Source organism: Ochotona princeps, chromosome 14, assembly GCF_030435755.1.
Source record: "Ochotona princeps isolate mOchPri1 chromosome 14, mOchPri1.hap1, whole genome shotgun sequence".
NCBI classification, from domain to species: domain Eukaryota; kingdom Metazoa; phylum Chordata; class Mammalia; order Lagomorpha; family Ochotonidae; genus Ochotona; species Ochotona princeps.
This window is the reverse complement of record NC_080845.1, coordinates 14,119,338-14,144,280: the sequence shown is the minus strand read 5'-3', so window position 1 is coordinate 14,144,280 and position 24,943 is coordinate 14,119,338. Positions and strand designations below refer to the sequence as shown.

Sequence of the window (24,943 nt, the reverse complement as noted above, 5' to 3'; positions counted from 1 at the left end):
TGACCCCCAAGGAGGCTCCTAGTGTATCTGTGATATGCTACCCTTTTAAATAAAGTTAAAAAAAGAGATGTAGCCTGTAAGAGTACCATGTTCTATTCAAGCTTCTTGTCCTACTCAGCATCATGCATACCAGATCTTTTCATTTCATAAAGCCAATCAAGAGTTGTCCTTAAAGCATCTGTCTGCGTGAACCCCCTTTCAAGGCTAATGCCTCATCCTCCATGAATTAAATTATACTTCATCTGAACAGCAGTTTCTGGAGCCTGACTACTTCTATCTCATCCAAGAGATACACTCCCAACATTCTTCACCAAGTTAGATTTCACCGTGAATTGCTTTCCTGAAGCCCTACGTCTACTGCATCAAGTAAACACCAAGGATGCTCACTCTCATGGACACTGAAATGTCAGAGGCTCTGGGACATTTGTGTCTAGTTTTCCACTGTATCCCAATAACTTACACAGTTTCTGGGACATAGGAGGTGCTCACAGAGCATACAATGATAACAAGACTAGATGAATGTTATAGGGAGCTTTCTATCTTCATTTGTAGTCTCTAAAATGAGGAAGTATGTTGAATGTAAGAGGCAAAACTAAGGCTCTAGTGTCATGCACACTTAACATTTGCATACCAACTTTACATTTTACTAGTTGGTAATCTTGAGAAAGTCACTCAACCTTTCTAGTGTTGGATTTTCAGTTGTAAAATGGTGGCTGCATCCCATATCGGTATAGGTTAGAGTCCCAGCATCACCATTTCTGATATAGCTCCCTGATAATGTGCCTAGCAAAACACCAGAGAATGGCTCAAATGCTTGGTTCCCTGCACCCATGTGGGAGACATCGAAGAGGCTTCTAGATCCTTGCTCCTGACTTTTGCCTGGCCCTGGCTGTTGCAGCCATTTGGAGAGTGAACTGCCAGGTGCAAGATCTCTCTTCTGCTCTGCTTTTCAAATAAAATAAAATATTTTAAAAAGAAAATAACATGGTGGCAATAATGTCACAAGGGGTCCTATGCATGAAGCTAAAATGGAATTATCCTGCCTTTTTCATTTCCTAGAAGGGAGTCTTTGTGAATTACTTTAAGTTTCTTCTTTTCATGTATATATCAGAATGATTGTGCATGCCTCATTGGGTAATGGGGAGGATCATGATGGAAAATGCTTAGAGATGATGCTAAGAGATGATGGAAAATGCTTAGAACACCCTTAGCACATTCTGAGTTATTGTTAGTGGCCATTATTTCTGTTATTGTTACCATTATTAGCAGCAGTAGTAAAAACCTCACAGAGTAATTTTGGATAAGTGATAATTGCTATTGCCATTCTTACTATAATTATAATGATTCTTAATAAGATAAAGTAATGTAGACAATAATGATTTACTGGTGATCTCTTACTAGGTCTGAATTTGAGATTGACTGAAATGACCTCAAATGTGAGAGATCTGCTTTCTGATATCATATTTCTCTTTCATGCATGGGTATCCAAAGTATAATTCTGTTTTGTTTTTAAAAAAGAGGATACCTTTTCAGACATGGAATATGTCTACTCTTTGTTATGATTCTTCAGGTCTTTATGCATGAACACATTCTCTGAAAGCTCTTTTCCAAGCAGAGCGGTCCTAGGTTCATCAACTACCTAAAGAAGCTTTAACCATCAGCATTTATGCCTAACTTTCATATAATCTGGCCAACCCAATCATTATTTTCTTATCTCTCATTTTATGAGCGATTCCTCTCATGTTCAAGTTCTCAAGTGCCTCTTCATGATTAACAAAAAGAAGTCTTTGACATTTGCTGAACAAAAAAGGCAATTTATACACACATTTACTTAAATTGTATATGTGCATGCATGCAAACAGATAAATATGCAGAAAAGATGAAAGAATAAAGAAGGTGTTTGAAGAGAGTTCTGGAAAAATACTAATTTTTGATATTTCTAGATGATGAGGTTTTTATTTTCTACTTCAAGAAAGATTGTCTTTCTTTTGATCTGCCTGAACACAATACATAGAACATTTATATTTCAATAGACTGAAAGATTAATTATAAATTCTAAAATTCTATTAACTATATTTACAGAAGGACTTAAGATTATATTTCTAATAAATAAATCTTTAAAAGATTATATTTTAAAAATATGGATAGAGTTAGGAAAATGAAAGGAAAGAGAAAGAATGCCAAGGTCAGTGGAAATGGAATCCATGATATCCGATGCTCACTTTAAAGAGTCCTTGGGTATGAATCAGTGAGCTTGTGAAGATATTGGTCAGTACCGCAGGTCTCCATGCTTCACACACATGGCTTCCTACCCCAGGACAGATCTTTTGGGTCAGGGACTTAGATAATCAACATGCAAGTGTCTGCACCATACCTAAAGGTCATCTGGAAGACTTGGCCTTGATTCACATGCTGGGTCCGGTTGTTGTAACCATGCAGCATCTCTCCAAATAGGGTGTCGTTGAATTTGGAGTCAGATTTGAGGCACTTGGGGCCCTCACAGACATCTGAGAGCATTAGGCAGGATTTTCCATCGGGAGCCAGCTTGTACTCTTCCACACAACTGCATAAGAAAACAGACCTTAGAGTTAGCTCCATAACCTAGATACCCCCTTGGGAGTGACCTAAAACCAAAGCCTCCTTTTCCTGAAAAACAGGTCATGATTTAGGAATGGAGAAAGCTATTCTGGCTGGATTCTATCTAGGGCACAGGTGTCTAGGGGGAAGCACATTAATCCTGTAAATTGCTAAATTCAAGGAAAGTCATTTGTGACATTTTGGAGGAGTCGAGGGGGATGCCAACGTGCACATCCACACACAAAGCAAATTTAAAAACTGTTTTCACGAACTCAGACTTCAAAAAGCATGACAGACCAATTCACAGGGAATTATCAACCAAATTTTAAACGAGAATTTATTCCTAGCATATCTGTTGATCAAGGTTGAAGACTATAGCACAAAACAAGGCTTTTGTTGCCGTTGTAGCTAAAGGTGATCCTTCCAGAACCATGGAGCTGCAGGCTCTGCCTCTTGAAATTAGCAAGGTTAGCAGCCTCTTTGGATGTCTAGCCACCCAGTCCTGATTGCTGAAATGAGCCTTGTTGTTCAGGGAAGGGTATGTTCCTCTACGCGCTGAGCACGCAGCTCAATGAGTGGACAATTGAAATTTGGAATATTTGCAGAAATAAAAGATCTCTCAAGAAGGAATGGGTTGCTGAAGCGGTAGAATAGAAGTCTCAGACTGAAAAAAAAAATCAATACAAACATTGGATTGCTTCAGTGTCTCCCTTTTACAGAGCAGAGCCAGGTGCTAGGGTTAAAGGGTATATAAATAAATAAGCAAGGATGAGAATTAGCTGCATAAGCAGACACCTGCACAAATGTCATCTTTGCTCCCTGTGACCATTGTGAACACAGGCAAATCATTTAAGTGCTCATCTGCAAAATGTGATAGACTCCCATCTTATCTTAATTCTTGAGGATGTTATGAGGTCACATGATACACTGACTGAAAAAAAAATAGGGATTACAATGAACCTAACAAAATAGTCACAGTCATGCTAGTAATGATTGGAGTTCTACACACTGAACATCTGCAAATTTATTTTGTAGCCATGAAGAAAAGGTAATGTCAACATTATTGCTGTATACCTAAGTAAAATGGAAAGCCAAGGAAAAGCATGTTGCATTGTAAGTGCAATGCTGACATTTAATCTCAGGAATGTTCAGCAACAAAGATATCTTTTTCTACTCTTGCTTCTTCTGAATCCAAGAGTTTCAAGTCGGATCTCTGGTTAAGTTTGTGTGAAAATTTGAGGCAGAACAAGACAGAAAATCCTTTATTTACTTTCTATCAATGGGTAACAGCAGAGATCCATTTGCTCCGACACAAAGAGATTCAGGAAGTCATATGATAGAAGGAGAAACTCTATTAAGTGATATGGAAAGAAAACACACCCAGTTTGCAGGCATCAGTAGCTTATGTTACAGACATACAGCCCATCTGTAAAGAAGTAGACAAGCATAACTGAAAACTTGACCCAAGATCCTTCTATTGAAATGCCAGGAACATCTCATGCATTAAGCAAGCTGTCATTTGTTCCTTGCTATCCTAAACATCTAGTATCCTGCAATGATGCTCTATCTTTTTTATGTTCACAAGATTCTGTCCAAAGAACAGTTCAAAGTTTCTTTGAAGGATGCCCTGACCACCATGGTGTCTTCCTCTTACACAAGCAGCTGTTGAATGTAAGTAACTGCCTCCGTTAACACCTGCATGGCAGCCGTGCAGATGAAGTGAGTGTGTACATCAGTGCAGAGCATATGCTAAATGCTCTATAGAGTCTAACCCCTTCCATTTGTCCCAAGAGGCTCCTAGCTAACATGAAGAAATGGTTCACACAATAGACTGGGTGGATCTCTTTCTATCTCCCCCTATCAATAATTAAACACACACACACGCACACACACACACACACACACACACACCACAAATAGAGCTATGCCTTTGTACCTCTGAATAAACGCATTATTATTGAAAATCAGTAAACACTGTCAAAGTCTGCAGAGTGATACATGTGGAAGCTCTTCATTCCCCACCCCATACTTCACGTTCACTGCATTCTAGGACTCTGTCAATGCCCTGAAGTACAGAGTATTCATGCATACATATATGTGTGTGCAGGTGTAAGCATTCCCTAAGAAGCTCATCACCACAACTATACTCTGCTAAGCTGGGAGACCATGCATCTGCACCTAATGAGGATTTTTGGCAATCTTTTTTCCAGTCTTGCTCCTTAAACGACTACTTGGCAGTGCACAATATAAATGTACTATAATGCTTTTAACTAATTTTTATTGATGGGCACTTTGGCTTTTATAGCTGTTTGTTAATGCAAATTGTGCCATAATGAAGATCTTCATACATCTATCATTGTGTACATGTGTACGTTTCACAAGACAGATACTTACAAGAAGGATTGCTAAGTCAATGTTTTATGAATTCAAAAATTTGGATGGATCTTCTAAATGGCTGTCTGCAGAGTCCCTATCACTTTACAATCCCATTATTGATGAATGAGAAACCCTAGCTTTCCATATTTCTCATGTTCATTATTGCCACTCTGGGCTCAGAAAAAAATAACTCATTTCTGCTTGGAATGGAATTTTTGTTTCTCTAATGATTGGTGAAGCTTAGCAACTTTTTATGCTATGGTTACTTGAATTTCTCCTTCTATAGCTCGTCCATTTGTGTTCTCTATCAGTTTTGCAACTGTCTCTCCTTTTTATTGGTTTGTATATGCACTGTATATTTTCACTGTAGTTCTGTGTAGTTATTATTCACCACCCATACATATTAAATTTTCCTTTCAGCATGTGCTTATGTTTAATCCTGTTTTGGATGTCTTATAACCTCTCTAGTTTGATACTTTCTTGCTTCTGAATTTTGTGCAATGTGTACAAAATCACAAGTTATAAAATGAGTTTATGTTTACTTTCCTATGATTTTAAACCTTATTTTTGCCTCTGGCTAGTTAAGATGTATGGAGTTTATCTGGGGATGTGTTGAGACTGGTTATTTTAATTTGGCTATTTTAAATATGAGTATTTAATAACCTGAAAGTCTCATTCTTCAACCAGCTAATTTAAAATGCCATTTCATCAGTTACTAAATCCCTTTACTTTATGTGAATACAGTTGAGTTTTCCCCGTTTAACTCCATGCATATTCCTGTAGTCATTCTGTACTATTTTAATTACTATAACATTATAGTATATTTGGATATAGCAAATTAAGTCTCCCCTGCTCATGAACACTGATTTTCTTTTCCAGAATTTCTTGATTGCTCTTTTGTTTCTTATTGTATAAATCTAAAATCAGTTGTCAAATTACATGTGAAATATCATGGGATTGTGGGTGGCACTGCATTGAATTTGTAGATGAAGCTGAGAAAAAAGCTTTCTTACTGTTTTTATTGTTTTGCTTTGTTTGTTTCATTTAATAAATAGGTGTTGAGAGCATTGAGCTAAGCATTATTGGTAACTATGTCAGAGACAACACTATGGATTCAGCACCCTTTTTGGTAGGTGACATGGCTAAGTCTCTCTTGCAATTGGACTGGAAGATCCACGCAGCTAGATTCTGAACAGCAGAGTCTGCACTGTAGACATAAGGCACTGCCAAATTTCGTACATTTTAAAACATTTTGTGGCTCCCAAATCCTATCTATCTTTGCTTTGGCAAACTTAGGAATGGCATATACTGGATGCAAACCACAGGACTGAGAAAGGCTTCCCAGTCACAGTCAACCTTGGTAAGCATGCGTGCTTCTGGTTTGGGGAGCCTCCATGGCTCACTTCAGCAGAGCTTTTCCATTTCCTCCTTCATGCAGCATCTCTGGAGCTTGAAGTCTTATCCTTTGGAAACAGAGTACTTATCTCAACTTACCAAGTATCTTTCAAAACTTTTGCTGAAGTTTTATTTTATTTAAACAGCCAAGGCTATTTCAGGCTGAAGCCCAAAGCTGAGAATCCAGTGCAGGTTTCCAAAATGAGTATCTAAGGACCCAACCACTTCATTGATCACTTCTGCCTCCCAGGGTACACATTTGCAGGAAGCTGGAATGGAGAACAGAGCTGATACTTAACTCAGGCAACTGGAATGAGATGTGGATGTCCCAAGGCAGTGGCTTAAACTCTGGCCCAAATGGTCACACTTCACTCAAGTGTTTGGTTTATTGTCATAAAGGTCTTATACATGTAACATGGGGCTAATTCATAAAGACTGAATACACATTCTAGAGGTTAAACCATGTGTTTTGGATCTAGACTGACAGAGTTTGAATTCTGATTCTATCATTTATAAAGCAAACTCTCTGTACTTCCTTTACTTTCTTACAAGAAAGTTCTACTACCTCATTGAGTCACATTAACGTGTAAAAGATTTAGCTCTGGAATATAATTTGCCTTGTATGGAAATGGCATATATTATTGCAATTCTCTTTTATTTTTGTTTTTTTTGTTTTTGCTTTTTTAAAATTATTTTTTAATAATCTTACTTAGTTGATTAGGGTACAAACGGTCAAAGGCTACAGGGTGTAAGTGGGTAATACCATTGTTTCCATACTGATATTATTATTTTTCCCTGTATCTGGGGTCTTTTATTTTTGAAGGAATTTTTTTTCACATAGGTTCTCTCTTTTCATTTTTTAAAGATCTTTAAAATTTCTATTAAAAAGGAGAGTTACAGAGAGGAGAGACAGTGAGAGGGGTCTTCCAGCTACTGGTTCACTTCCCAAATGGCTGCAATGGCAGAGTGGAGTTGAGCTTTCCTCCACTGTACTCCCAGGCCATAAGCAGGAAGTTGGATACAATCAGCCGGCCTGCAAACTGGAGTTCATATAGGATGTCAGCATCGCAGGCTGAGGCCTAGCCTACATTTTCTAGTTAGGTAACACTTATCTGAGAGAAACTATCACTGAGTTTGTAAGTTGATTTTGCATCCTATCACCAAAAATCAGTGTTGATATATCTTGGAATTTTCTAGATGCATAATCATATGTTTGCCTCTTTTAGGTATGAGGTTTATGGAATAAGTCTCAGATCAGTTAATGCAAGACACAGGAATTCAATCTTTGATGTTTTGGTAGGGTTGTCTACCAGGTCCCGAAGGATTGATGGCTACTTTTAGTTATAGGTACTTACTTTCCTGTTAATAGATTTCTATATCACACAGGTTTAGAATTTCTTTGTGACTCACACATGATAATTTATATTTTCTAAGAATATAATGCATTTTGCCAAGATCTTAAATGTATTATTGTAAAGTCATACATGATATTCATACTACATTTGTTTTCACTGCTGTGTTCCTTCTGGGTGTCCTCTGCTCATGCCTAATGTGTTCATTTGTGCTATGTCGCCCTCTCCTCTTTGAACCGGCTTTTTGTACTGACTTATCAGAGCTCTTTTTTCTTCTTTCTGCTTCATTGACTTAAGCTTTTATTTGTGTTAATTTCTTCCTGGCTTTATTTGCTTTGCTTTGCATTTCTTTCTCTGTCTTACAGAGTTGAATGCCTCATTTGCTTATTCTCAATCTTTTTGCTTCTTTAGAAACGTTTGGGGGACTTCTGACCATAGCTTTGCCACATCACACACAGCTGACAAGCAGAACTGTTCAGTTCTAGAGAGCCAATCATTTGCATTTGATTTTTCTGTTTCTCAGAAGACAGGCCTTCCTTTTAAATAATTCAAAGAAGATAGGTTTTTCTTTTAAATAGTCACTGCTTTTCTTTGTTGCTAATTTATTATTTTAATTTCTGTTTACTTTTATTTACTTGCAAGAGAAAGTGTGTGTGTGTGTGTGTGTGTGTGTGTGTGTGTGTGTGTGTCTTGTGTTTGTATGTTTCACTTTCCACTTACCTGCAGCAGTCAGGGCTGGTTGAAGCCAGAAACTGAGCTGATGCAGGTCTCCACGTGGGTGTCAGGGCCTCAACTACTTGAAACCTCAGCACTGCCTTCCAAGGTGCACATTTGCAAATATCAGGAGCAAAAGCAGTACTTAATTGCAGGTACATGATATGGGATGCAGGCGTTCCAAACAGCATCTCACCCACCAGGCCAGTTCCCTGCCTCCTTGTTGCTAGTTCCTAACATGTATTTATTCAGGTGGCTTACTTGAAAGGCAGGGGAAGAGGGACATCCCATTCACTATAATTTCTAATATTATTGCATTATATTCGGAGACTACAGCTTGAGTAATTTATATTTTGGAGAATTTATTGGGACCCATGTCCTTTTATTAGAGGAAAGTTTAAAGTGTCAGGTTCAAATTTTACAGCCTGATAAACTTGTGTTTAAATAGAGTTTGTAGGGGCACTCATTGTAGCATTACGGATGAAGCTGCTGCCTGCAGGAACAAATCTCATTTGAGCAAGGGTTCAGGTCCTAGCTGCTCCACTTCTAATCTAGCTCCCTACGAATGACCTGGGAACAGCAGCAGAAGATGACCTAAGTGTTTGGGTCCCTATACCCACATGAAGAAGCTCCCAGCTACTAATTTTGGTGTAGCCTAGCCCTGGATGTTGTGGCCAGATGTGAGTACATAAGTAGATCTTTCTTTCTTTCTCTTTCCCTCCCTTCTTGTCTTGCCCCCTCTCTCTGTAAGTAAATAAGTAACTAACTAAATAAATGAATAAGCACCTAAGACAAAACTGACAACAAGAGAGGCTGTACTGCCTCCTATCGGCATGTCCTTGGAGAGGCCCTGTGTCCTAATCTACTAAATGAGGACAGAAACAATATTATATGGCTTATATGAGAATTACAGGCTGAATTCCATCTTTCGTATAGTAGTATAGTGGCTATCACGCCATTGTATATCCTGATACAGGAGTATTAACTACTTCCAGTCCTAAAGTACCACCTTCTCTCTAGCTTCAGCAGACAAAGTTGTCACTGTTTAGATATTTTTTTTTACTTCAAAGTACATAATTGGCAAATTTTTATGTGTCATTTGTAGGAAATAAATTAACACATACCATATTCATGCATATATAATTACTATATCTAATTGTATGTATTACATGCATATATAAAATGTATACTTATATATTCAATCTTGTTCACTTTCAATCTTGCATGTAAGACCTCAACGCTTAGAGGAAATCTTATTCGTATTAATGAGCTAGTTTTCTCCTTATTATTATCTGTAATAAGTAGAATTGACCACAGAAGTGTGGCCTGGATCACCCAAGGGTGGACGTAATGCAGTCGCATGGTCCTTACAAGGGAGAAACAAAAGGAAAAGAGCCAAGGAAGCAGCAGAGTGGGGGAGCAACCTATAGCACCAGCCTTGATGATTCAATAGGGCCATGAGACAGGGAACACAGGCGACCCACAACACTTGGGAAAGCTAAGAAAACGTGTTTTCCCCTAAAGATGTCATCAGGAAACACAACACTGCCAAAGCCAAGATGTTAGGAATTGTGATCCCCAGAAATGTAAGTAACTGAGTTCCTGAGGACTGATAGAACTTACAGGAAATACACAACCCTCAGAGAGGAAGTAAGTGCTCCTGTTCTCAGAGAAGGTCAAGGGTCACAGCCCCCAATGGACTCACTCCTGGAGACACGCTGGGTTGTAGTGCCAGGTACTAAGCTGGGAGTTCATGGGTCAAGGTGAGCCTGTAGGATTTTCACCACCACACTACAGGATCATGGTGACTTTCTTTTGCCCAGGAGTAGGAAAGGGTTGTAGCTTAGGAGGAGAGGAAACAGGGAGAGATAAAAGGCTGGGATATGCTTAGTAAGAACATTAGAGATACAGGGAAAAAGAAACTGGGTGTCATAAAGGCAAATGATTTTCTGTTTTGAAACGTGAGCAGTTCTCTCCCTCAAGTCACCTCGGGGCATGGGAAGATAAATGTGAAGGTCTGTTTAGTTGTTGGTTTCTTTTTTAAATTTTATTTTTGTACAATGCCACATAATTATACAGCTCCTTTAGAACATTCTGTCGTCTGGGAGATTTTCTTACAGAAATTCTAAAGAGCGTAGGCTCTCAGGAAAGCAGCCAAGATCTTCATGAAACTATATTTACACATATGCCAAAATGCGAAGTATAAAATAAAGTAAGTACAAAGATACAAACTGGGCATTTTAGCTGAAGGCAACAAATGTGTTACCCTTAACATACCCATCATGTTTTAAGGAATACTAGAACAAGATGGGAGTTTAGAGATTGAACCATAAAAATCTAATGTGTTTAGCCAAGAGCATGCTTGTATTTAATTTTCATGGAAACATAGTGAGATGGGGACTTCTACTCAAACATTGTCATTGAGTACTCTGAGCCTTGGGACATTTAATTTCCTTGACCAATGTCACAAGAGGAATTTGGAAAAGCCAGCGTCTCCACTTGCATCTCCTTGCTCTAAATCCTGTGCTCTTGCCACTTCAGTATGAATAACTTCCATCAATATCTTGCTTTTGAAAGAAGGAAGCAGGGACCTCTACAGGACAATGTATAAGTTCCAAAAGCAGAGAATGTTTTAATCGAATCAGCTAATTTTTTAATCATAATCATTCATTCCTCAAGATTTATGAAATCAATAAAATTATTTATTGATAATCATATACTATACAGTACATTTTAAAATAAGGAAATCAAATAAAAACAGAATTATTAAGGGTTTAAAAGTGTTTAACAGCTCAGTTGGTAGAGCAAGCTACTCCTCCTCCCAGTGGTGCTGGTATTCCATATGGGTGCTGGTTCATGTCCCAGCTGCTCCACTTCCCATCCAGCTCCCTGCTTATGGACTGGGAAAGCAGTAGAGGATGCTCACGTCCTTAGGACCCTGCAACCAAACGGCAGACCTGGAAGAAACTCCTGGCTCACAGATTTAGATCAGCTCAGCTCTGGCCATTCTGGCTATTTGGGGAGTGAACAAGCAGATGAAAGACCTTCTCTCTCTCTCTATCCATTTTTGTCTGTAAAAAATCTGACTTTCAAATAATAAATAAATAATTCTTTAAAAAAAAAACAGCTCAGTATCCCACTATTAAGACAAGAAAGCAGTTGGCTCTTTATCAGCGGTATCATTCTTGCCAACTGGGAAAAACCCCATCCTTGAAACACCAGAGCCAGAGCCACATGCCAACTGCATCAAGTGCGGTAGGTGGCCATCCTCACGAAGGCTCTCAGCACTGTCTCCACATTAATAAAAATAAGATCAGTACAGCGTTCTCTGAGTTGCCTCAGTCTGCAGGGAAGACACAGGCTCTCTGGAAAAATAATCTTCTCAAAGACATTGTTTAGAGGGAAGGAAGGGATGATACAGAAACAAGGAAGGAAGAAGAACGCTGCAGAGGGGAAAGTAGAGCAAGGAAAGGATTCCAGGCGAACACTAGAATAAATGACAATAATGCATTTTCTTCATTGGAAGATCCCCAACACTAGCAAGAAACATTAGCACTTCACTTACCACTGAGGGAAGGAGGGAGGGAGGAAGGAAAGAAGGAAAAAGGAAGAAAGGAAGGAAAGAAGGAAGACAAACTCTGTCACACCACTGATCACAGGATACATCCAAATTACAGACACTGGAGACACATTGGCAGTCTAGATCAATGAAATATGAGTATTTTTTTTTTTTACTTGTAAGACTTCTCAGAGCCTAGACGGGAAGCTGCAAGAGGCAGGCATAGAATGTAGACTATCTCATGTGAGCCTGATTATTGAGCTTCTAGAGCATGTAATAGAGTGAATATTCCACAGAACCCACTCTGCAAACAGCTGTCAAAAGGAATAGATGGACTTCATATCAGTTGTCTGAATATTTTTCACATCTGATGCAAACGTTTAAATAACACAGACACACAGGTTTGATGCCTGACTAGAACCTAGCATAGGGATATTCCATATGACTTTTCTAAAGTAAAGTGCATGTTTGTCAACCAGAAGCGGAAGGAGTGAGGGCTCTGGCCCTCGCCTAGAAGGTGGAAGCAGCAGAGTGCACGTGCCTAAAGAACAACCCTGCAAGTAGTTAACTGACAGCCAAACTCCAAACTGCTATTCCCATTGCCTAGTTCGTTGCTTTCCACTAGCAGAGCGTGCACTTCATGCTGAAATAAGTGGCTTCCAGTGAAGTACAGATCTTAAACATGTGACATGTATATTTATCTCCTTCCCCTCCCACATTAAATAGACATACTGTTGAGAAAGGCTTGAGGCTGGATTTGTTCTTTGAGCCCGTCTTTTTATGATGCATTCTACTCACAGCAAAACAAAGCAGCTTGGCGCATCTCAGGCTCATTTCCCCCACTTTACCTCCCACCAGACTCTTCCAGCCTCTGTTTCCTCTACTCATTGACTTCACCAATATTTGACTTGACTTGACTTGCACCAATATTGGGGAACTAGCACCTATATCTTACATGACATAGTGCAGTAACATCTCTCTTAACAAGTAATGGCAAGAAGAGGCATAGAGCTCCTCAAAACAAAACAGAAGCCACAACTTTCCTTCTCTCAAACCAGGGCAAGGATATAATCCACTATGGTCTGTTTTCACTTATTTCCGTTTATTTGGGTTGCCAAGAGGCACAACGTTAAGTTTTATCTCATGCTGTGAGGCTTTCCCATTTCACATTCCTGAAATCATTTTTCACCCTTTCCTTTTCCTACTTACAAGCATCTGTGATCAGTCCCATCTTAACATTGATAGGTCTTTTTTTAAAAAAATAAGATGGATTTATGTGGATACAACTGAATTCTCTTAGAAGTGTGTATGGCAGGCATCGTGAACACACCCACACATGCAACAGACAAACTTGGTTGCTAGGCAGCTTGCTAAAGTCTTGGTAGGAGATAATGATTCCTCACCTCTTAGATTCATCCTAAATGCTTCAGCTTAACATCCAATGACCTTCTCAACCTGTCTTGAATTCACTTGCCTCTGCCCACCATCGTGGTACCCTAATTCTGTTAATATACACCAAGACCAAGTATGGCTCAATCACTTTTCTCAGTTTCCCTTTTGCTCCTAGTGGGCAAGGCCTTGTACTCAATGCTTCCCTGCATTTTTAGCATCTCATACAAGAAGGGACACAGTGTAGAAGCAACAAATCTTAGGAGGATGAATTCCTCAATTCAAAACTTATGGCATTGACAAAAATCCTTGAGTCCATCAGTGGAGAATGGCAACAAGGACACAGAGATAACAAAGATTCAGTGCTAGCTCACAAGACATTTATGCTGTGACAGGACGAGACCCAGACAGAAGGACAGCTAAGTCACCTGAGTAGTGGGTCTAGTCATAGGTTTCATCTGCACGGGATGCCAAGATTTCATGAGAATAACTTAGAAGTCAAGACAAAAATCTATAATCAACTCTTACCCTGTAACAAGGCCTATGGGTAGAAATAAAAAAAATACCAACAAAAATAAGCAAAGAAGAAAAAACAAATGCTCTATGTGTTCCAATCCTCTTCAATAAACCACTGAGTCACTATTAGAACAAAACCTATTTGAAAAGTTAGGCATTACTATCATAATCATTTTTATTACCAGAGTAGCTGCACATTTCACTCCTGATCTGCACTAGACTCGGACTTGAACCTGATGTCTGTATTGAGACTTGGGCTTGCTGTGGAGGTGCTCAAGTGAAAGGGCCAAGGCAAATGGCAGCCAGCGCAGGTTCAGAGAAAGAAGAGAGTGGAAACAGAAGGGATAGTGTTTGCAAAGATCCAGAAGCTAGGGGTGGACGTTCAGTGCTGGTCAGCAGTTGAGTTGCCCAGGTTTCACAATGGACTGTTTGGGTTTGATACCCAGCTCAACTCTAACTCAAGCTTCCTGCTAACAGCCTCTGGGAGGCAGTGGAGATGGTTTTAGTAGTTGACATCTTGCCACCTACATGGGAAACCTGGGTTGAATTTCTGACTCCCAGATTCGTCCTCATTATACCTTGCAAGCATTTGGGAAGTGGACCAACAGACAGAAACTTCCTTACTCAAATACATACATACCTACATTTAAAAAATAATCCAGAAGCCAAAGCCAAGAGGCCTAACTCCAGAAGAGGGAACCAACTGGCAATGTAGTTGCAAAGGCCTTGCTAAGATCAGCTTCCCAGCCACATCGATTAAGGAATTTGTGGGGAGAACCCAAGTACCTATGTAACTGTGTCACATAATACAATGTAATTAATGAAGTAAAAATAATAAATAATTTAAAAAAAAAGGGATTTGGGAGTTGCCATTTGCTGCAGGAGTAGAGACTGTGATTAGGATGCTCACACCCCACATCAGAGTGCCCAGGTTCCCCTGTTTTGACTCTCTCTTGTTAGTGTGGACTTTAGGATGTAGCTGGAGATGGCTCAGGTTCTCAGCTCCCTGTCACCGACATGATAGCCCCAATGTTAGTTCCAGGCACTCAGCTTTGGCCTGGTTTCCCCATGGCCGTGATGTCATGTTTAATTTATGGAGATGGGAGTTCTTTCTCTCAATCCCTCACCTCCCCTTCTTTCTTCTCCCTCCCCCATATCAAGTAAGTAAAAATAAATTAGAACTTAGGATGCTTAATTTAATAATTATTAATCATGTTTCAGATACTGTTTTAGGTGACAGAGATGCAGTGATAAGCAAGACAGATAATTCAGTAATTGAATAAATGAGCTGGCTTCACACTTTATCAGATTAACTATAACTAGTTTGCTGAGTCCTTTATGCCAGCCCCTGTGTACGTATAATCTCATTTAATCTTTGCAGTGGTGCTACAGTCACTTCTGACTAAAGACAAATGCTCAGAGAAACTGAGTGATTTTCCCAAGATCACATCACCAGACATGGACAGAGTCACGTGTCCTGGGTTAAAATAAGAATATCCCATTTACCAGCTATGTGGCTTTAGATGAGTCACTGAGTCATTCTACTTGGTTTTCGAAATAGCAAAATAGGAATGATAATCGTACCTCTCAGAGGGTTGTTGCAAGAATTACTCGAGCTAATGTACACAGGGCAATTAGAACAGTAACAGAACATAGGATTCACCTAATAAATGCCAGCTGAGCTGTTAACCTGCCTGTAAACAGATATATTAAACCTGCAGCTACCCAGGAAACTCAGAAAGGTCACAGAGCTTTGAGCAAGTCGGGAGAGTCTTCTGGGGAAAAGGTTTGTTTCACTTTCTCAATTTAATTCAGCAATGTCCAGCTTCTCTGTTCACTGCCTGGCTCACAAATACCTACTAACAGCTTCATTGTTTAGAAAGCTTCTAACAAGTGCCAGCAACCTCATATTTGCACCCTTAATAGCTCAGTCCCAAAGTATGTGGGAATTGCAGTGAATTTTCACAGATAAGTTTTTATTTTCATTTTTGTCCCATTTAGCAACATCCCAGTGGGCTTTCTTGGCTCATAACACATTCTAATTGAATTAATCTTAGTTGAGAGTTTCACAGTCCTTTTCTGGTTAAGTTGGGTCCTCTTATCTTAGGGACCCCAAATCAGAACGTCCAGGGTACCAAGCCAATGAGCAAGTGGTAGACAGCCGCCATGAGATTCACTCATTTTAGTGACTGTTTACCAAACTCTTACAGCGTGAACGCTGTGCAGGGCCCTGCTTCAAGGCGTTTTATCAGTATTAATATGGCAGAGTAAGGTATTTGGTCCTCATAGCAATTCTATAGAATATAGAGCTCATATGAATTCTATCCATATTTTGCACGTAAGAAAACCGAGGCGTGGAGGTGTTACTTGACTCAGCACAGAATCAGTGAGCTACATTAGCAAGTGCATGACCCTGGGCACAGTACTTAATGCTAGACTAAAATACACGAGTTATCAGATAAGCATGGGTGGCACAGTGGATCAAGCTGCTGCATGTGGCATCCAAATCCCAGCTGTGTTTCTTCTTATCGAGCTCCCTGCTTATGTGCCTGGGAAAGCAGCAGCAGACGGTCTAAGCATCTGGACAACCACGTAGGAGATTTTGACAGAGTGACTGGTTCCTGGCTTCAGCCCAGCCCAGTCCTAACCTTTGCTGTTCCATGTCTTCCTTCACTCACTCACTCTGCCTGTTAAGTAAATAAAATAAATCTTTAAAAAGGGTGAAGAAAATTATACTCTTCATAACCATCATTATATTGTGTTACGTAGTATAAAATTTTACAGGTAGGGATGTGCCATGACCAAGAGAGGAAAGCAACTAGAGTTGAGATCAGACTCCTGTCTACTGATCTCACGGTTCCCTGCTGTGTGCTGGATCTGGAAGGTGGTGGTAGCTTCTGATGGCAAAATCCATTATTGCTGTTGTAGCTACAGTTACCGTTGTTATTTGCCACACAGGAACACCAGCCCCCTACCCAGGAAGAAAAATAACAATGATAGGAGCACAGCTAATTCCGCATGCAAGCCTGCAGATCCAAGGCTATGCATAATTTACTCAATAGTGCCCTGCAGTCACTTAAGCTGAGCAGAGCCCACTATAAATTCAGGTCTGCATACCCTAATTTATTTCTTATTTATTTTACTGATTCATATCTAGGGCCTCCGGCGAGCTGCTCCAACACCTGCTTGAAGGCACCTGCTGCTGCAAGTGTAATCAGGGCAGAAAAGGAGACCTTGAAATTAGCCTGGAAGGAAAACTGGACTCTGTGTACTAGAAGCATGCAAGTTAAATTAATTTTCTGTTGAACTGGGATTAAACCTATGTACACTCCCATCCCTTTTTTCATGATAGCCAGGGCTGAAGAGGCTGTTCCATCTGCTTTTCTATTATACTAAAGAGAGCAGTGAGCATACATCTCACATGAGCCCTGGGTTATTTCTCTGAGTCAGGGAAATGCCAAGAGTTGAGCACATTTTCTAACATGAAGACATAATCAGAAAGGGAACAGAGGAGAAGAAAAGATACTGCTATTTCCTTGAGTGGCTTCTGAGGGCCAAATGCCTTGCTAGCTGCTACACACGGCAGAGGTAATTCCGTTGCAATCTTCAAGGGTGGGAAACAAAGCAAGTTGGAATAAGCAGGAGCCATGATTGTTCAAAGACCTCTCTTGAGTTTCTCTTGAACCAGAAGCCTCATGGCAGGTTCCACCTGCGCATTTACAGGCGTTTCATTTACACGTTCCCTTCCCACATGTAACTGTCTGTACAGATACAGGCATTAGGACACCCAGAGGCTGAATGCTGAATTCTGGCTGCTAAATTCAGGCAGAAACTGAATCTAAAACCTGGGCCAAGCTTACGCTCGTATGCACCACACTTGATTGGCTGTTGGTACAAACCTTTCAGATGTCTGCGTTTTTCCCCAAACCACACTGATGGACTTCAGTGGGAATGCGCATGGAAGCCGAGCTCGGGTTTACTCCAATATACATCTTGACTAGTTACCATCCATTCTTCACTCTGGAACTCCAGGGAAGGTTATGTTCCTGCCCTTTGCCTCTGGGCTGACAAAGGAAAGGCAGAAAGGCCCATTCTCCAGATGGCCACAACAGCATGTCTGGGCTGTGGCTCTTGACCATTTGGGCAGACACTCGCCCCTGGCTGGGAAGGTGCACCTTCTGGACCCTGGGGATAGAGACTCACCCGCAGAACATGAAGATGGTGCTGGAGGTGGCGTCGTAGGGCAAGGGCAGTGTCTGCTGCAGGCACAGCTGCTCACAGCCGCCGTTAAAGCCATCAGAGCAGTCGATGCCTTTGGAGTGGTCATAGCAGCCAGAGCCATCCTTCATGGGCCTCAGCTCTTCAGGGCACTGCTCAGAGAGACAGCAACAGGGTGGTTATGGCCGAGGAGGCGGCAGCCCCACCCCTCCCGCTCCTCCTGCCTTCTGGAGGGGTATACACGCAGTGTCCACGGAGGTTCGATAAAAGTGAATAGATCTGTGATCTTGAACAAATTCTCAGTCCTCCTGAATCATTGTTTTCGCCTTTAAAATGGCACTTCCACTGACTGTCTGCATCATCTCAACGTGCGATCGAAGGGAGACAACCTAAGCAAAATGCCTCCCAGGACAACCGAAGAGCAATATTCTCTACTCTGAGTATTACCATTGTTGGAATCATCATTCACTGTCCAAGGGCCTGCTGGGTGCTTAAGGAGGAAGCCAGTTATAATTTAAGGAGCTCCTAACAAGAAAAGCTGAAATTCCAGCTCTTCCTCTTCTCCCTGTGTGACCTGGGGCAAGTTACTCACCCTCTCTGAGTCTCAGTGTTCCCATCTATTCACTGAATGTAATAGCTACGCCTACAGATTTGTGGTGAAGCTTAAATTATACTCTGGTACTGCATTCTTTTAAGTGTGGCATGTAATTTGTTACTCACAAAAGGGGAAACATCCTCCTCTCTCTCTTGAGGGGTCTTTTCCATCCCACCCTTACCTCTGAAGCCTACAGATTCCCACATGCTCGCAACGGGAGCACCACATGGCCTCCTTACTCCTCTGCTGCCATCCTGCCTGGCCTCCTCTGAACCATTCCTCAAATGATTGTAAACTGCTATTTCCAAAGAGCATCCCTCCCAGCTTACATACGTCAATGTTCTTTAAAAAAGTGGAATAGTCCCTATGCTGATAATCAGGGCCCTGTACAGAGACACATTCAAATCCTGTGCCCTAACATGTATATGTTCCTCCTTCAAGACACCGTCTGATCCTCAAGCAAAATCATGGACTTTAGCCTTTAATGAGCTCAGCAGGGATTCTCTCGCACATTGTGTCTGACACCTACTAAGTACTCCATTGAATGGACGCTTTTGTGTTGTGAGAAAAACTCTTTTAGTTTTTCATCATTTGATGAGGCTGAGTTCATCTTTGCCAGCCCAGCTCCTAGAGAAGCAGCTCCAATACTCTTGCCTTAAGAGAAAATGAGATACCAGGTTTTCATCTCAGTCATCCTGCCGCATTTCTTGTCCACAAAGATTAACGCCCAGAGCCCAACCCTCCTCATCCATCACTGGGCATCCCTGATTAAAATGCCCTCCTTCTGTGCCCCCCTGCCAGCAGGCTCCCCAGGCACCCTCCCCAAACTGGCTGCCTAAAAGACATCAATAACAAAACACACACACACATTAATTTACACAAAACACACTAACAAAAAAGAGGTCAGCCCTCTTGGAAATTAAATTTTGCCCAAGAAGAATTTGTAATTACAAATGCATGGTAGAGTTCTTCAAGACATTTGAGAGTGGCGCCAGGAAGGGTGATGGAGAAAGTAAGTTATAAATGGCCTTTGTCAAGCAGCAGAAAGGTTATAAAACTGCTATATTTTGTGCTTAAAGAGAAAAATCAATTTTCCAAGTGAGTGAAGTGTTGTACATATTAATATAAGCTCAGAGGAGGCCCTGCGTGTCTCGAAACACCCACGGTCAGACATGAGGGCATAAGAGCAGAGGGTCATCTGTGGCCTTTTGTGCTGGCCCTGGGGGCTGGGTTGGGCCTACGTGGGGAATCAGCAAGCCAAATGCTGGAAGGAAAGGGCTGCTCTTCTTGCCTGGAAGCAGGAGACATGGGGGGCAGGTGCTTGAGCCCTCACTGACTCCTTATTGCCTTCCTTCTTGAAAAGAGCGTTTACTATAACCCAGGTATTATCAAAGCTCTTTATCTGGTTTTTAAAACTTATTTAATCCTTATAGTAAACACACGAGGTAGTGCAGGAGGCTGGTAATGTTTCTCCAAGGTTTATAGCCGTACTAAGCCCTGGGACTTGGAGCCTGAGAGTGCTACCTTTGAAGGTAAACCTTCTGTAGCTGTGATTAAGTTAAAGCTTTGAAGCCAACTTGTTGGATCTTCAAGGTTGCTCTAAATGCCACTGCAGATGTCCTTATTAAGAGAGAGGCTGAGCGGAATCACACACGGAGGTAAAAAGCAGTGTGTTGGGGTGGCAGACTGTCCTGACATGTTAGGAAGGAGCAAGACCATTGCAACACCTTGCTTTCAGACTTCTGGCCTGCAGAACTGAAAGAAAATAAACATCTACAGCCTTTTTTGTTTAAATGCATTTGTTTACGTGCTTAAAAAACAAAGTTACACAGGTAAAGGAGAGGGAGATGCAGAGAGAGATCCAACCTGTCACGTGCTGGTTTTCCTTTTTTTTTTTTTAAGATTTATTTTATTTATTTTTTTATTGGAAAAGTGGATATACAGAGAAGAGGAGAGATAGAGAGGAAGATCTTTCATCCGATGGTTCACTCCCCAAGCAGCCACATGGCTGGAGCTGAGCCAATCCGAAGCCAGGAGCTCTTCCAGGTCTCCCACGCGGGTGTAGGGTCTCAAGGTGAGGGTCGTCCTTGATTGCTTTCCCAGGCCACAAGCAGGGAGCTGGATGGGAAGTGGGGCCGCTGGGATTAGAACCGCGCCCATTTGGGATCCCGGTGCATGCAAGCCGAGGACTTTTAGCACTACACTATCGCGCTGGGCCCTACTCACTGATTTTTCACTTCTCAAATGGCCCCAAAGGCTAGGGCCGATCTGAGCCAAAGCCAGGAGCTCCAAACTGCTTTCCCACATGGATAGGAGGGGCCCAAACACGGAGGCCATTTTTCGCTGCTTTCTGACACGTTAGCAGGGAATAATCAGGAGCCGAACGGCCAGGATTAACACACAGCTGGCACTCACAGGAGCTGCTGCTGTCACAGGTGACGGCTTGACTTACAGCATCACCACAGAGGCCTACGGCAGTAGCTGATACCCCAGCTTGTGGTAACGGGTTACAGCTGTCAGAAGCATTGCTACAGGTGGAGACTGCTACTGTTCCAAGTTTACAGATGAAGAAACTTAGGCGGGGTTACACAGATGTGTGGTGGCAAGGCTGGATAGTCTCTTAAGCTTTGTGACTGTAAAGTTCTTCCCTACCTCTGAGGCAAGTAACTGATGAATGACAATCTAAGAACCTCCTTAGCTGAGAACAGGTGCTGTGAGGGTGAAGGGAGTGGCAATCACAGCGCCAGATCCTGCTAGGTCTGGCTCTGTGTGCTCCGCTCCCCAGGCTCACTACCAATCACGTTAACGCATTTTCCAGCTGATGATAACTTCCAGGTTCTTTAGTCTCTCTTCCCATGATTATTTTCCAGATAGGAAACCAATGTTCATAAAGGTGAAAGAGCTTGCTTAATGTCACAAGATAAATTAAGGCAGAGCTAGAATCCATCCTGTATTTGATAAAGGAACAGGTGAAGCAGCACTGAGAACATGAAGTAGGTTTACCAGTTGGCCCCATCTAGCCTTTCCTTCATGTCTCAGGGATTCCATGGCCTGTGTCCTTGGGGAGGAAGTCGGGCAAATGCAATCTAGCACTGTCATCAACTGAGATCCCTTGCCTATTATTGCGGTTATTTCACAGCATGTCATCTCTCTCTCTTCTACCAAAATGTGAATATTTCAACAGTCTGAACCATATATGACTGGGCCTTATCCCACATTTGAACAGCATCCAACACACAGAGGGCCTATTTGTTGAATGAATCAACAAGTGACGCACCTTTTTTTAAGTCTACATTAACTTTGGGAGTGAACACAACTGCCTCCCTCAGCTATTATTAACATCTGGCAATTACTAAACTCTCCTCTTTTTATATTGTTACTGTGAGAGAGTAAATAGGTCCCCAGATTCAGCAGTGTATTGAGCAATTGCATGCAATGATGGCATTCTATATCAAGTGCTGTCTGCAGTGCTGGCCGCTCTGCTTCTCATCCAGCTCCCTGCTCACGTGCCCGGGGAGGCAGCAGAAGATGGCTCAGGTGCTTGGCTGCTTTTATCCATGTGGGACCTGCACGCAGTTTCCAGCTTTGGCTCCAATCAGCCCCAGTTGCGGCAACCATCTTGGGAGTGAATTAGCAAGTGAAAGAGTTCTCCCTCTTTCTTTGCCTCCCCGTCATTATTTCTTTCATATAAATAAATGAATACATCTTTGAGAGAGAGTAAATACAATGGCAGCCAGCCTCCAGGATGATCCCTAGTGACTGCTCCCTCCTGCTGCTCACACTCATGTGTAACACAGTCTATGTGACCAGCAGCACATAGTAGAGATGGAATGTGGCATCAAAGATTAGGATATAAATGAGAATAGGGTCTTTCTCTCCCGCTCTGTCTGCAGGATTATAACTGGTGCCCATATGAGATCCCGGAGCATTCAAGGTGAGAACTTTAGCTACTATGCTATCATGCCAGGCCCTCCCAGATTTCTGACCTTCAAATACTATGATATAAGTAAATGATTTTGTTTTAAGCTTCTTATCTGTGGGTCATTTTCCATACAACAATAGATACTTATACAATGAGACAAATGCTTAGCAAAATAACCAACCACTGGTAGCTGCAATGATGGCTATTTTAGGGAGGTGAGAATTTACACTGAGAAGCAAGAAACAGTACATCTATCTGCCAGGCAATGAATTCTAGAATAAACACGAAGAAGTAGGATATCATTTGGTTAAGAAAATAAAAACTGCAAATATGAATGGTTGGAAAAATTTAGACAGAGAAGCCTGAAAGAAACCTTCCTACAGGGCTGGGAGATGAGAACAGAGCGAATACCGTGGGGTACTGGGAAGAAGACCAGAATTTTTGCAGGCTACCACTCATTGCCTGGTGACCCTGGACAAGGCCCTGAACTCATCTGGGCTTCGAATTTCTTTCTCTAACCCAGGAAGATGGGGATGAAGTCAGGCCTGGATTACAGAGCCTCAGGCTCCTCATCTGTAAAAGGAGAACAATGGTTCTGTCAGAGGCACTTCTAGAGACTATCAGAAAACAGTCTATTAGACCTGCCCCATGAAAGGCACTTGGTAACTCAAGAATAAATAAATGGATAAATAAACAAATGATTAATCAAGCAATCCACTCCTGCAAGAGGACACAGCACTGAAACAAGTAGATGATCTGTTTTCTCTGCCTTGTCTAAGTTCATCATTGGATCAGTCAAGAAATATTCACAGAGCACTGATTTAGTGCCAAATAACAGTTTTAAGTGATGGAAATGCAGTAGCAAACAAGACAGACAACATCCCCGCTCTGCTAGGAAAAATAAAAATGATTATGTGTTTGAGAATAAAGAAAGAAAAAAGTATTAAGGGGATGTGGTGTAGACTAGAAACAGATTACACAAAAACTTGGTGTGGTTTCCTGTTCCAAAAGATGTTCTGGCTAATCTAGTCCCTTTGCTTCTTGGGTAAATGTTAGACAAACATTATCTATATTCACAAAACCCAAGCTGAAGCTATACTAGAAGTTATATTGTATCAAATTGCAGAATGTGGACATCTCTATGTGTATGCTCCAACTCATGAATATTATGCCTTTCTATTTACTTACATTGTCTCTGAGTTTTTCCATTTCACTTTTTGGCAAACATGTCCTATACACATTTTCCCAGATTCACATCTGAGTATTTAGATCTGCAAACTACACTACATTTAACTTGCGGTGTCCACATATTTATTGGTAGCATATGGGAATAAAATCAAGATTCTTCCATCTCGAGATCTTGTGGAATCCATTCATTATTCTTTGCAGGTTTTTTCCCCCTTTTCATAGCGTTCATGGGACTTCCAATATAGACAGTTCTCTGATCTCATTTATGCTCTGGGCCCCTCTATATTTTCTAATGTTTTAGTTATTCCTATAAATACACTTAAAACACACAATACAATCTTTATATATATATTTTTAAAGATCCACCTATTTTTATTAGAAAGGCAGATATATAGACAGACGAGATGCAGAAAGTTCTTCCGTCTGCTGCCTCATTCCGTAAGTGGCCACAACAGCCAGAGCTAAGCTGATCCAAAGCCAGGAGCTAAGAGCCTCCACCTGGTCTCCCACACAGGTGCAGGGTTCCAAGGCTTTCGGCCACCCTCTGCTGCTTCTCAGGCCATAAACAAGAAGCTGGATAGGAAGTGGAGCAGCCAGGATATGAACCGGTGCACAGTTGGAATCTCAGTACATCCAAGGCAAAGATTTAACCACTAGGCTACCAGGATGGGCCTTACATAAGACAGTTTTCTCCTTTTTTCCCTTAGCTTCAGTCATCAAACATAATATAGAAAATTTAAGAGGTGAATGAAATTCTATCACAACTATCTGTGCTGTGTGTGTGTGTGTGTGTGTGTGTGTCTGTGTGTTCCTTCCCAATATTCCAAGGGTCCTCCTTCCATTGTTTCCTTTCTGTTAAGACAGCTACCCTTAGAAACTGTTGTACAAAAAGTTCACTGGCAGCAATCCACTTCAGTTTCCCTCCATCTGAGGATGTCTTGATTTCCCCTTCATTCCTAAAGTGCATTTTCACTGAATATAACATTCCGAGTTGACATTTCTTTTGTATTCAGAGTTTGCAATAGATGCTATTTCTTCATGGCCTCTGTGGCTTCTCGTAAGAATTCCACTGCCGCTGTGTTTTCCATAGATAGAATGCAAATATCTCTGTTTTTAAGACTTTTTCCCTATATACTAAATAA

General features: G+C 41.3%; 1 protein-coding gene across 3 annotated transcripts in view; it reads right to left on the bottom strand.

The window, feature by feature from the left end:
- ASTN2 (astrotactin 2) overlaps nucleotides 1–24,943 on the bottom strand; it is a 980,906-nt gene that overhangs the window by 368,585 nt on the left and 587,378 nt on the right. For all 3 annotated transcript variants that reach the window (XM_058672825.1, XM_058672827.1, XM_058672826.1), the window contains 2 exons: nucleotides 18,082–18,248; nucleotides 2,375–2,563 (listed from right to left, as the gene is read on the bottom strand). In XM_058672825.1, coding sequence (XP_058528808.1) covers nucleotides 2,375–2,563; nucleotides 18,082–18,248 — 356 coding nt within the window. The remainder of the gene's footprint in view (nucleotides 1–2,374; nucleotides 2,564–18,081; nucleotides 18,249–24,943) is intronic.